This window comes from Stegodyphus dumicola, chromosome 9 (assembly GCF_044657685.1).
Source record: "Stegodyphus dumicola isolate Sdum_Otavi_A_Nest chromosome 9, ASM4465768v1".
Lineage (NCBI taxonomy): Eukaryota > Metazoa > Arthropoda > Arachnida > Araneae > Eresidae > Stegodyphus > Stegodyphus dumicola.
This window is the reverse complement of record NC_140776.1, coordinates 43,776,112-43,789,038: the sequence shown is the minus strand read 5'-3', so window position 1 is coordinate 43,789,038 and position 12,927 is coordinate 43,776,112. Positions and strand designations below refer to the sequence as shown.

The 12,927-nt window shown below is 31.8% G+C and overlaps 1 protein-coding gene across 5 annotated transcripts in view; it reads left to right on the top strand.

Moving 5' to 3' along the window:
- Nucleotides 1–12,927, top strand: part of LOC118196066 (beta-hexosaminidase subunit alpha-like) — a 72,407-nt gene that overhangs the window by 42,322 nt on the left and 17,158 nt on the right. For all 5 annotated transcript variants that reach the window (XM_035367449.2, XM_035367447.2, XM_035367450.2 and 2 more), the window contains 3 exons: nucleotides 1,599–1,671; nucleotides 10,255–10,426; nucleotides 11,170–11,260. In XM_035367449.2, coding sequence (XP_035223340.1) covers nucleotides 1,599–1,671; nucleotides 10,255–10,426; nucleotides 11,170–11,260 — 336 coding nt within the window. The remainder of the gene's footprint in view (nucleotides 1–1,598; nucleotides 1,672–10,254; nucleotides 10,427–11,169; nucleotides 11,261–12,927) is intronic.

Sequence of the window (12,927 nt, the reverse complement as noted above, 5' to 3'; positions counted from 1 at the left end):
GGGTATCAGTTTCGAAAAATATATTCCCATATTCATTTTGATTTACCTTCAAATTCCTAGTTTCGACAAACATTTTGATTAACCGAAGTTCAAGTAATTGAAATTTTAATATGTAGGTCAGTCAGGAAGTTATTTGCAGTTGTACCTCATCGTAAAAAAAATTCTGTTAAGGTCTATTTTGATGAAACTGTCTAGCAACACATCAGACATTTATCTGTATCATGTGACAAAGCGGCTTCCATGAGGCAATTTTACTTTATCCGATAATCAGTAGTAAACATATCTCAACAGCTGCAAGTGTCATCCAAATTGGAAATACATGCAGTGGGTCAAAAAGGTGTAACTGCTGTGAAATTTTTCGGCAGTTGCATGATTTTATGGTGAAAATGCATTGTCACATCAAGCTATTGTAAAGTGGTGCGACATTCTTGAGAATGGACATACAGACATTGATGACGCAGAACACGAGAGGAGACCAACTGCCACAAATTCTGAAATTGCTGCTCGTGTGAATAAATGCATTCTTGCAAACAAATGCATAACAATAGACGAAATCTCTAATGAACTAGATATTTCTCATGGAAGTCTGTATAAAATTATTGCCGATCAACTTCAATCTTCATAAAGTTTGTGCTCGAAGGGTGCCTCATCTACTGACAGAAGAGCATAAAGGGAAGCATTTTGAAAGTGCATTGAAATTACTGCAACTTTACCAAAAGGAAGGAAATGAGTTTGGTTACAAAATTGTGAGCGGAGATGAGTCTTGGATTCACCAATTCTCACCTGAAACGAAACGCAGCTCCCTCAAGTGGAAACATTCCAATTTCCCAACTAGGGAAAAAAGTGTCCAACTATTCCATCTGTGAGAAAGGTGATGCTGACACTATTTTTTGACAGAGAAGGTTTGGTGCTACAGAGTTCATGCCTAAGGGTGTCACAATTAATTCATAATCTTATTGTGAAACACTAAAACAATTGCAACAATCACTTAAAAATCATTGGCCAGGTAAACTCTTGAAAGGCATTGTGCTGAACTTTCAAAGTGACGATACCACTCAGATGATGAGGTGAAAGCTGCAACCCAAGAATGATTATTGGACATTAGACGGGATTTCTCTGCAGAAGGCATCGAAAAACTTGTATCACGCCTTGACAAATGCTTAAATAATGGAGGTAATTACATTGAAAAATAGATTTTTAATGGAACTTTTAAGATTCAAATAAAGTTATTGTAAAATTTCTATCCTGTTTTGATTTCTTAAGCAGTGCAACTACCTTTTAACTGACCCTCATGTATATTCACCATATGACAATTAAGTAATCAGTGTGTTTTAACTTACTGTACATTTAATAATATATTTAGAGTTGCTGTGCTAAATACAGAACTTTCCTTTGATATGCATTGAGTCTGTATTTAATTCATTGTTTTTTGTTTTGTTTTGTTTTGTTATCTTTTTCAGAGTATTTGTTTAAAGAAATGAGTATCAGACTATTTGCACATAAGTTTTCAAAATAAATTTATATTGTTTTATTTTAGCATGTTAATTTTTTAAGATAGTATATATTTAGGAACACATTATTATTTTTTTTTCTTTCAGATTGCTTGACATTGTAAAGTCTCTAAATAAAAGTTATATTGTTTGGCAAGAAGTTTTTGATAATGGAGTGAAGGTATATGTATAAATATATATCTGTCTCTCATCTTACAAATGGTCTGAAATATTGAGAAATTATTTAATGTGATTTTTTTATTTCGTATTTATTAAATTATAAGTTATGTTTTCAAATTATATTTTTGCTTGAATGAGCTATGTTTTCATTGGTAAATCTTTTCTTCTATTTGAACCTATGCTGTGGCAATTTTTCATAAAAGCAACTTTATCAAATCTGTAGCAATATTCTACTTTGAGAACTATTACCATGTAATAGATGGCACATAATTATTCCAGCATATTATACATCAATATATTTTTGCATTTTGAAGTTTTCTTTTGCACTGCCATTAGTTTTCAAGTAAACTTTACAAAAGAATTTAGATTATTTCCAGTTCATAGCTATGTAAACATTTTAATTGTTAAGATTTTAGTAGCATTATAATACTTTAGATAGCTTTATATGTCACATTAAATATCTGATACATTTTAAATATCTGCCAATGTTAATTTATATTAAATACATAGTTTATATTAAATAAATTGCAATATTTAATACAGTACAAAATCCAGGATCCGTAATCAGCAAGACTTCGATGATTCCAGATTTTGGAAATTTCTGAATTTTAGGTGATCGATTTAAGTATATTAAGATAACATGTAGAAATTATCTTTTAAAAATGTCTTTGATAATATTTTTCTAAGAAGGAGGTATTTTGCATAAAGAAAAGATTTTTTCTGAATCATCACCACATGGCATTAAAATGCAACTTGAAGCTTAAATGGCGATATTTTTTAGATTTAAAACCATATTACCAATATTCTCTGTTCTGTTAATTGATTAGTGATTGAGCCATTACCATCACAGTGTAAGACCACATTATGAACGATTAGCTTGTATATCACCTTTATTTAGCCTTTCATCTTATATTCCATTAATTGAAAAATTTCACTCATGATATGCAAAAAACCTTTAGATTCTCAGCTTTCATCATCGTCATGAAATTTGGTAACTGGCTGTAAATTATACAAAGGATTTTAAAAACAAAATCTGCATACATGTCTTTTCACTATCTTGCACATCATATTTTATATTAGAATATTTCTAGAATTCTTGAAGGATCTTATTGATGCATCAGTTTTTATAACGCTATTTTATATCTACATTTTACTGCACACAAAATTCTGATATTCTTTGGCTGATTGACTTTTAAAAATTTTTGGCCAAATTTGGCGACAAAAATTAGTTATCACCAGTTTGACAAGATAGCCTCAATATAAAATGGACTTGGTCTTGTAACCTTATTTTTCTGCACTCTATTGAAGCCTTTCATCGTATATTAAAAAAGAGATGCTACAATTCTACATATAATTTCACTAAAATTATTTACATATATGCAAAATTTGTAATGATATACTATTATAAAAATGCCTAGCTGCAGTAAGATAGCTTCACTGCAAAGTGAGTTTAGGGTTGCTAGATTTAGCGACAAAACTGGTGATATGCCATACAAGGAGCAAGAACATTGTAGAACGAAATTCTTACCGGCTCTCTAGAATGTTCTCAGAGGCAGGTCAAAAAGCTATACAAACCCTGCTTGTACGCAGAGTGCAGTGTATCTTGAGAGTGAGAGTAGAATATTGAGTTCAGTAGTAATGTTTTGAGTTTAGAGATTAGCTTGAGAGCGACCAAACTGAGTCAGGAAGCTGTCTTCACCGTTGTACTCCGAAGGCTGTGTTCCTATCAAAATTGTAAAAACAACCTTGTATTTAGCGTAGGTATAATGAAACACTCAATCGATTTCGAGGGCAGCTAAAGGTCCCTCCTCATCAGGAGAAAGAAATACCTAGAAAGAAGAAAATAAAGGAGTCACAGAAACATGTCCTTATCAGCACTGCACGTGGTTATAACTAGATTTTTAATCAGAGTTGCATTGGCCGCCTACTTTTACTGAGCCAGTCTATCTGATCAAGCATGAAAAAGATTTTGAGTGTAAGGTGCATTTGCCCCTCGCTCCCTATTTTAACTTCGCTAATTTTTCATGCTCGATCAGATAGACTGGCTCAGTAAAAGTAGGCGGCCAGTGCAACTCTGATTAAAAATCTAGTTATAACCACGTGCAGTGCTGATAAGGAACACGTGTTTCTGTGACTCCTTTATTTTCTTCTTTCTAGGTATTTCTTTCTCCTGATGAGGAGGGTCCTTTAGCTGCCCTCGAAATCGATTGAGTGTTTCATTATACCTACGCTAAATACAAGGTTGTTTTTACGATTTTGATTGTCACATTAGCGTGTTTCTCTTCTATTCTAGTCTGGCTGTGTTTCTGTTTGTTTGAACATATTTATCAACGGCTATAAACGTGTCTTTAGAACTCTCCTGTGTAATACTGGTGAAAAATTGTGTTTTAATTTTCAGCAATTATTGTCTTCAATCACTGTAAATCCACGAGCCTGTAGAATGTAACAATACATTACATTTCATAATAAATAGCTTTTCTTTCCCTCTTCTTTAATATATATATATATTTAATCCACAATTTGTATTTATTTTTCATCGGCGTTTTTTAGCACTATTACTTTCCTCCTGCTGTTAAGCCTCCTCTTTGTTATTATTATTTTAAACTTATTTTAACTTACAAAAACTTATTTTTAAAATAAAGCTCAAAAGGTACTGAAACTTTACAAATTATTATGTTTTTTGTGAAATTGATGGAGCTCTCCTATTGATAACAAATCATGTCATCTGCTCTGACTGTTCTAATTAGCAAAGTAGCTGAGAACAACTTAGATACAAAATCTCCCTGTGTAAACAAAATGCTGTCAGGTGACATGTCTGCAAAGGAGACTTGTTTGGATGTATGTCTCTTTGTGTAGATGGGGCTTTAGTGGCTAGTTTAAACTAGAAAAGACTAGAGTTTATCCTGAGAGTAATTTGAAATTTTATGATTTATTTTGTATGTTAGGGAGGAATTGCTAAATACCCACATTGTCCTTGAGTTATTTCCAGCTATTATTGTGTTTTATGTACTATTTATTTTACTTATTTTTCTAATAAATTGTTAATTTCTTTCTTTCTTTAATAAACTTAGAGAAGTTTATTAAAGAAACATATCGATCCTGTATTTCGCAATAACTTGTGTCAGAATTGGGGATTTCTTTGAATGCCAATAATCAAGAGGATGGAGGAACAACTGAAAGCTCTTTTGGAAATATTATCAGCCAACAGAGAAAAGCCAGTGAGATGAAAAAGGAAATAAAAGCAAATGCCACTGAGAGGAGGAAAGAAGCTAAAAAAATGAAGAACTCCATTGATGGAAATGAATTCCTTTGAAGCAAATGCCACTGAAATGAGGAAGGCAACAGAATTGAAAGAGAGTATTGCTGTGATCAAAGAAAAAATTGTCAGGCTATGCATGAGAAACTAGCAGCTGTAGAAGAAAAATTACAAAGAGAGATTTCTGCAGTGAACAAGAGATTGGAGAAAGATTCTAAGGAAGAACAGAAATTTTTAAAATTAGTTATTGATTAAGCTCGTGCTATATGACGGAAAGTCATCATGGAACATATATAAAGCACATTTCCATTTCTCAAGTAAATCAAAGACACTCTATAATGTTCATGAACATTTCTTCTGGGATAAAATCAAAGTAGATGTAGAAAAATCATGTGATGTACACATAGCTTCGAAAGACCTGCAGCATCGTTGATATAAAAGCATCATTGATGAGAGCAATGGATTTTCTCCACTGCAAATGATTTTTGACTGCAATCTTTGTCTGTTGTGTCACCTGCGCTTTGGATTACCACCAAACGTACCTTCTTTGCCTGAGAAATTCCTCAATGATAAGCAGGTGCCTTTACTGAAAATTCATCAGTTCATCAGGGGAAGAATCAACACAGCTACTGAGAAAATGAAGACGAGATTTGATACCATGCTAGTTTTTGTTTTTTGTTTTTTGTTGTTGTTGTTGTGTAGGGTACTGTTTTATTTATTTATTTTATATATTTATTGTTTTTATAATAGTAATTTTATGGGTTATTTTGTGTTTAGTGTAATATGTGGCCACATGTATTGTATTTAAGTGTTTATTTGTTATATAGAATTAGATATCTTTCAGTTGAGTGCATTGGCTTTGGAATTTTAAAAATTATTCAGTAAGAACTAGAGATATAGGCAATTTTGTTTCTAAGGGACCTTGTTGACAGTTTTTGCACTAACTTGCCAATGTTTTGTGATTTCTTGGCAATTAGAAGTTTTGCAAAAATACATTTTTTAATCCTTCTGACCAATTATTCCAGAAGTTTCCAAAGTCTATACTGCAGGATATACCGTAATTTCCGGAAGAAACGTTGCAGCGTTTACGTGTTTAAAACTTAAATTTTCAGTAGGTGCGGTGTTTCTACCCATGCAGCGTTTTAGGTGCACTAAAAATAAAATATTTTCCTATGATGGTCATTGTACATAATTTGAATAACCTTGTCATTGTGCATAGTTTGGATGGCCTTGTCATTGTACATAGACTGGTGCTGTTCCCACACAAAAGACCACTCAGTTGCTTTTTGCCAACGTTATTTTGTTTATATTCTTTCCCTTGAATGGACCTGCATGCCTTATTCACCCTAAACAGGATCTCAGAACAATAACATTCTTCCCCTTTCAAATCAGCATTCTCATCAGTTTGAATAGTCTCCTCTGTCATTCGAGGAATCTATCTTCCATGATCCATCCTCTCCCCACCCCTGCCTTTTCTGCAATTTTTTTCAAAGGCGGACACGACTACACCTGCCTCGCAATAACGAACTCTGACATATTTTCACTTCAGCATGAATTGATTTTTCTTAGCATTCTGCCAGATACAGATCCCATCAGTTTCAGTACAAGTACTTGTTGCATTGTTTTTAAGTAAGAAGGGAGCGGAAAATTTTTGAAAATGGCACCTAAACAGCACAGAAGCTATACTGCTGGTTTTAAGCTTAATGTAATTTCACATGCTGAACAAATTGGAAATAGAGCAGCAGCTCAAGAGTTTGAAGTGGATGAGAGATGTATTCGATGTTGGAGAACTTAAAAATATGCCACAACAAAAACGAGCCAAAAGAAGCGGTACTGTAAGGTGGCCAAATCTAGAGGATGACCTCGCAGACTGGATAAAGGAGCAACGAGGAAAGGGAAGGACAATTTCGATAAAAATTCGCTTACAAGCAAAATTTATAGCAAAACAAATGAACGTAAATGATTTCAAAGGAGGGCCTTGCTGGTGTAGCAGATTTATGAAAAGAAAAAATATTTCTGTGCGTACTAGAACAACAGTCGGGCAACAATTACAAATGGACTGGCAAGATAAAAAGGCATCTTTTCTAAAATATGTGACAGATATTATTCACAAAAAAAAAAAAAAAAAAAAAAAACTTCTTCGGTCACAGATAATAAATATGGATGAAACGCCGTTAGCTTTCGACTCTCCTACAAACAGAACTGTTGATGAAACTGGTGCAAAAACTGTATCTGTGCTTACGACGGGGCATGAAAGAATGTCATTTACATGTGTGTTAGCTTGTGCCACAAACAGTGACAAGCTAAAGCCGATGATCATTTTTAAACAAAAAATTATTCTGAAGGGAGATTTTCCTAATGATGTAATTATTTGTGCAAACGAGAACAGCTGGATGTGCGAAATAATCATGCATCAGTGGCTACAAAAAGTTTGGCAGTGTCATAAGGGATCTTTTTTCCAACCAAAAGGGTTATTGATAATGTGTGCTCACTTACTTGAGTCAGTGAAAAACAGATGTCAAAAATTGTCTACGACCGTAGCAATAATTCCTGGTGGTTTGACAAAAATCTTACAACCATTAGATTTGTCAGGTAATAAATCCTTCAAAGCTGAAGTCCAAAAACGGTGGGAGTGTTGAATGGGTGAAAGATTGCATACGTATACCAAAAGCGGTAAATTGTGTAGAGCATCTTATGAAGAAGTTGCAAAGTGGGTAGGAAGTGCGTGGAAATCAGTAAAAACATCATCAATAATAGCAGGGTTCAAAGAAGCGGAAATTATATCCTTACATAAAGAGACTGTAAACCAAGAGGATGAATGTGACGATCTGGAAGACTTGGACTTAGATCAGGATTTACTAAATCTTTTTAATTCAGATAGTGAAGAATCGGATGTTGATGGCTTCATATGATGTATAGGTTGCTGTAATTCCTTTTCTAAGTAAAATTTAAAATTTCCTTTTGTCATCCAAATTTAATATTTCATTGTTGCAACATTTTTTATCATATAGTCTGAGTATTACAAATATGGACTTCTTTAGTGGGTAAATATGGGTATATTCATGAACGTAAATATATTTTCAATATTTCTTACCTTTAATTTATTTTTGAGTTATTGTTTCATTTCATGCATATTTCTTAACTGATATGTCATATATCAGGACACATGTTGAGATTTTGCATCTATACGGCCCACGACGATGTCACGTGCAATTTAATCTCTTGCGGCGTTTATGCTGATGCGGCATTTCTATGTAATTTTAGTTTTTTTCCCACTATTTTTCTCAAGTGCGGTGTTTTTGCTGATACGGCTTTTCTTCCGGAAATTACGGTAAGTATGGATTAAAGAGCTAGGGGAGTCCAGTTTGCAATCAGTTGCAAATCAACTATGAGACTTTCTGGTTAGCTGAATTATGAGGTTATCCTGAATGTTATTTGAATGGTTATAACAATTAAGTGATACTAAATATTGAATCTAATGCAACTGAAATATACAACATAGCCATAAAATGTCTTATATGGCCTCTATTTTCACTACTTTTGTTTGCAGATATATACATCTTATTACAAAAATATTTTAAATGAAACAAATATTCATGTTTGTGCATTTTTAGATTAAAAATCAGTTTAGTAAATATTATGAAATATAACATTTTATACATTTCCCTGGTCCTTTTGTTATATTTAACACGTTGAACGCCACGCGTATTTCTTAGGCAATCCCGTTCAGGCCATGCGCGCCGCTTAAAAAAGTGCTGGTATTGTAGGGCCAGTGATTACGTTTGGCCACAAATTATAGTAGACTACAACCATACAAAAGGCAGCTGTCGACTTATCCAATCAAATGAATGCCTACAGCAATCTGTTACGTAAGACCATAAAATGGAATCAAAAACTAGCCTTCCAATTGTTACTAAATAGTACGGTTGTAAATAGTTACATTCTATAAAAAGATATTACGAAGCAAAAAATTAGCATTACTGAATTCCGGAAAGAATTAGAGCTATCCCTTACAAATTGTGAAAAAGAAGACATTCCATCAAACAGAAATGCAAGAATATCTAAAAAACGACAACAACAACAAAAAAAAAAAAAACTTCAAAGGAAACTGGAGAAAGCCTCTGAAGTATGTAAGTATTGTAAATTATGTTATGATAAAAATGCAACAGAAGCTGGTAGAGTAATGTCCATAAAAAAGAGAGTTGTCACAATTTGTAATAGCTGTAATGGAGAGCCGTTTTTATGTTTGCTGTGTTTCAATGAAATTCATTAGTCCTGTAATGAATCAAAATTAAGTAAATTTTAAATAAATTTTCTGTAATTCCATAAAACAGTGTAAATTTTATAGTTATGTATCATATTACACGCTGTCAGCCAGCGGCGGTCGACACGGCCTAAACGGAAAGTCTAGTGTCAGCCACAGATGGCTGACGTGGCCGCTCAATGTGTTAATAAAAGTTTTTCAGAAGTAAAACTCAAAACATTTGACTCTGTAGAATAAAAATTGACCGAGATATTTAGCTTCAAAATTTGTGATTTCTGCCATTTCTTTTCTCTCTGTAATGTCATTAAAAGTTTTCCTTTGTTATTTACTAGTGTGCAACATTCTTTAATTGATAATTTTGTTAAATTTTGGGAAGTCAGAAGAATTTTCGCATACGTTTCATTTATGTAAATAATGTTTTGAATTAGCTGTATACTTATATCGAAGCCTGCCACTGTTTTCTAGAACATGAAAACTAGATTCCTAGCTTCTGTAAATATGATATCCAATTTGAAAAAGAGAAAAAAGTTCTTTTGATTATCATTTTTCATAACAATCTGCATAATAATGCTCAGAAACATTTTCGAAACTGATATTTCATTTGTTAACATAAAGTAGCAACCATTTCTCTCTTCAGTTTGTGTATAACTTCAGAAAATGATTGCGAACTTTGAAATTGAATATCTCAATCAATTTTTGTGTTACAGAAGTCAAACATTTATCTGTTTTACTTTTTAGAATGAATGTAAACTTTTGGTAAATATACCTATAGAAACTTGAGCCATATAAAAACTTGCATTTTATAACTTTTACAAAACTGGTTTTTTAAATTTAAAAATACCAAATATAAATATTTTCCTTATTTAAATAATTTTTTCAACAACTGTAAAAATAAAGGCCGCATACAAACTTTTAAGAACACAATATATATTCTCTAACAATATTATTTTAAATGTACTTTTAAGTTAATTAAATTAGCATGTAAGCTTCCAATATGTTGATGTTTCTTATTTCTAGTAGATAAATGTAACTTAAAATCTTAAGATATGTTCTGTTATATTTAGGTAAAACCAGATACTGTCATACACGTCTGGAAAGATAATTACAAGTCTGAACTTGCTAATGTTACAGCAGCTGGATTTAACACAATTCTTTCATCCTGTTGGTATCTGAATTATATAAATTATGGCAATGACTGGACAAACTATTATGCATGTGATCCTTATGATTTTATTGGTAAGAAATTAGTTCCTGTATATAATTTTTCGTTTACATCATTTTATATTTTATTTGTATATTTCCTGGTGTGTTTTATTGCTTTTAATGTAGTTTTGTAATTTCATTTGTAATGAAGTTTCAATATTTACTTCTGATAATATTTAATAAGTAATTTCACTTATTAATAATTTATAAATTGTTAAAGTAACCTTGATTATATTTTTAGCATTTCATTAAGTTATACTTCTGTATAATGTCTTGCATATTCTCCTGTGATACTGCTGCTAAAATTAATAAAACTAATTTTATCAAACTTCTAATGAACCAAATACTGTTAACAGTTGAATATAGTAAAATGATAAATTCTAGAAACATAGTATGTAGAATATTAACTTGGATAACTGTAATAGCCTTTGCATAGTGAATGAGGCTATTGTGGTTGTCATTAGAGTTATAGTTTATTAGGAGAATTTCCTTTTTTACATCATGATAAATCTTGATTATTAATTTTTCATATATATTGAAATATAAATACTCTTTATAGAAATTCTCCAGTTTAATACTAGGCATTTCATCTTTTATAAAATTTCTTTATCAGCGAATTTCTCAAACAAGAAAGAAATTAGAAGTTGTGACACTCTAATGAATGTATCTATAGTACGAATAATTCTTCAGTTCAATGAAGCATTGCTTATTAGAAATATATATATATATTAAAAAGTAAACTCTACCGATCTTGAATATTTTGTTTGTTCTTTTAGGAAATCAGCGTCAAAAGAGTTTGATTATTGGTGGTGAAGCTTGTATGTGGGGAGAATATGTTGATGGATCCAATGTTATTTCAAGAACATGGTGAGTTAAAAAAAAAAAAAAAAAATAGAAAAAGAAAGAAAGAAAAGGGGGGAAGTTTATTTCTTGAAAAATTTTAAACTTTTTCCTCCAACCCTTCCCAATATTTCCAATGTTAAATACACTGCCTTCCATACTGCCTTGTTTTTTGCTTTCGAACTCTGCTGAATACAACACGCAAGTTGGTGAGCTCTCTTTTGGGGCTATTTTTGGTTGTGGAATCCTTTTATACAGTGTTTTGAATGATATTTTCTTAAATTGTAGATGTTCCGATGCATGTTTATATATTTTCTGTGTTCTTATATGCATTATTTTGGATTTTATAAACAATCTTACTTTTAAGTGTAGGCCTTGATGTGGCGGCGACTGAATGCTTTCGACGTTCTTTTGAATTTTAGGTCCTATGAAAATAACTTTCAAAGTACTTTTATGATTCTACATGGTTTTATTTACCTACAAATTTATTTGCATGGATTTTCGCACTGTTTTTATGAATGTCTGAAACTTTGAAATGAGATAAGCTTTGCAAGGAGACGGTTTGTTTACATTTAAAAGTTGTCTTGCAGCTATATGAAAACTTTTTGCCTTTCAAATTTTATTGTGTTTTTATGTAAGGGCATATTTCTACATATTTTCAAATTTTAATTGCTCCATGACTATGTTAGTGCATAAATGTGTTTAGTTTAAGGATTTTACTTAATTTTTACTGAATTTATAAAATTTTAAGTACGAAATTTTGGGTTGAAATTTATCTTTATGTATTGAATTGTTGTTTCTGTCCCATTGCCGACCTGATAAGATGTCTGAATCTAAGAAAACTACTACTGAGTGTGAGAGAGAATTTGCACATGACTATACAAAATATGATATCTTTAATACGATATGAGATATTAACAAAGTAGTTTAAACGTTGAAAGAAAAACATGTTTATAAAGGTTTAATTGAAACTTTGAGTTCTGGTATTAACAAGATCACAGAATGGATTACGCTAAAGAATTTGGAACATGTTGAAATGCAAAGGGATCTACATAAGGAAGACAAACTGGATTTTATTGCCAAAGAAGTTTGTGAGATTCGTGATCTAATAAATCACGAGAAACTGACAATGTATAGAGAAAGAGGTGATGAAAAGTCAAGTGAAACATACAATTATAAGAAGAATGAAGATACAGATTCCTGGAGAAATAAAGAAATCATCTTAAAGCCCCTCAAGGAAGATATCAATGTATATGATGAAATAAAAAATAATATTGATAAAAAAAATTTGGAATCGGTGTTGTAGGTTCTTTTTGCAGGAAAAATGGGGATATGGTAGTCAGACTAAAGAGCAGAAAAGAATGTAGAAAATTGGAAAAAGCGCTTATTGATAATGAAAAACTTAATCAACTTGTAACACCAAAATGTAGAAAATTTATATGACCTAAGGTTATTATTTACAATGTTTCTAATTTCCTTTCAGATGAAGTATAGTCAAACACCGAAAATCCCCCGACCTGAAATCCACGTTTTCTCTCAAAATATAAGCATTCAGTTTATAGGTTCTGGAAACTGCAACATTGAGTACGAAATATCGAAGAAAAATACTTACTGGATAATGACATCATAATTACCGAATAATAATGATTCATAACGGAAATACCAAATTATTGACATAAAAAAGTTAAAAGAAT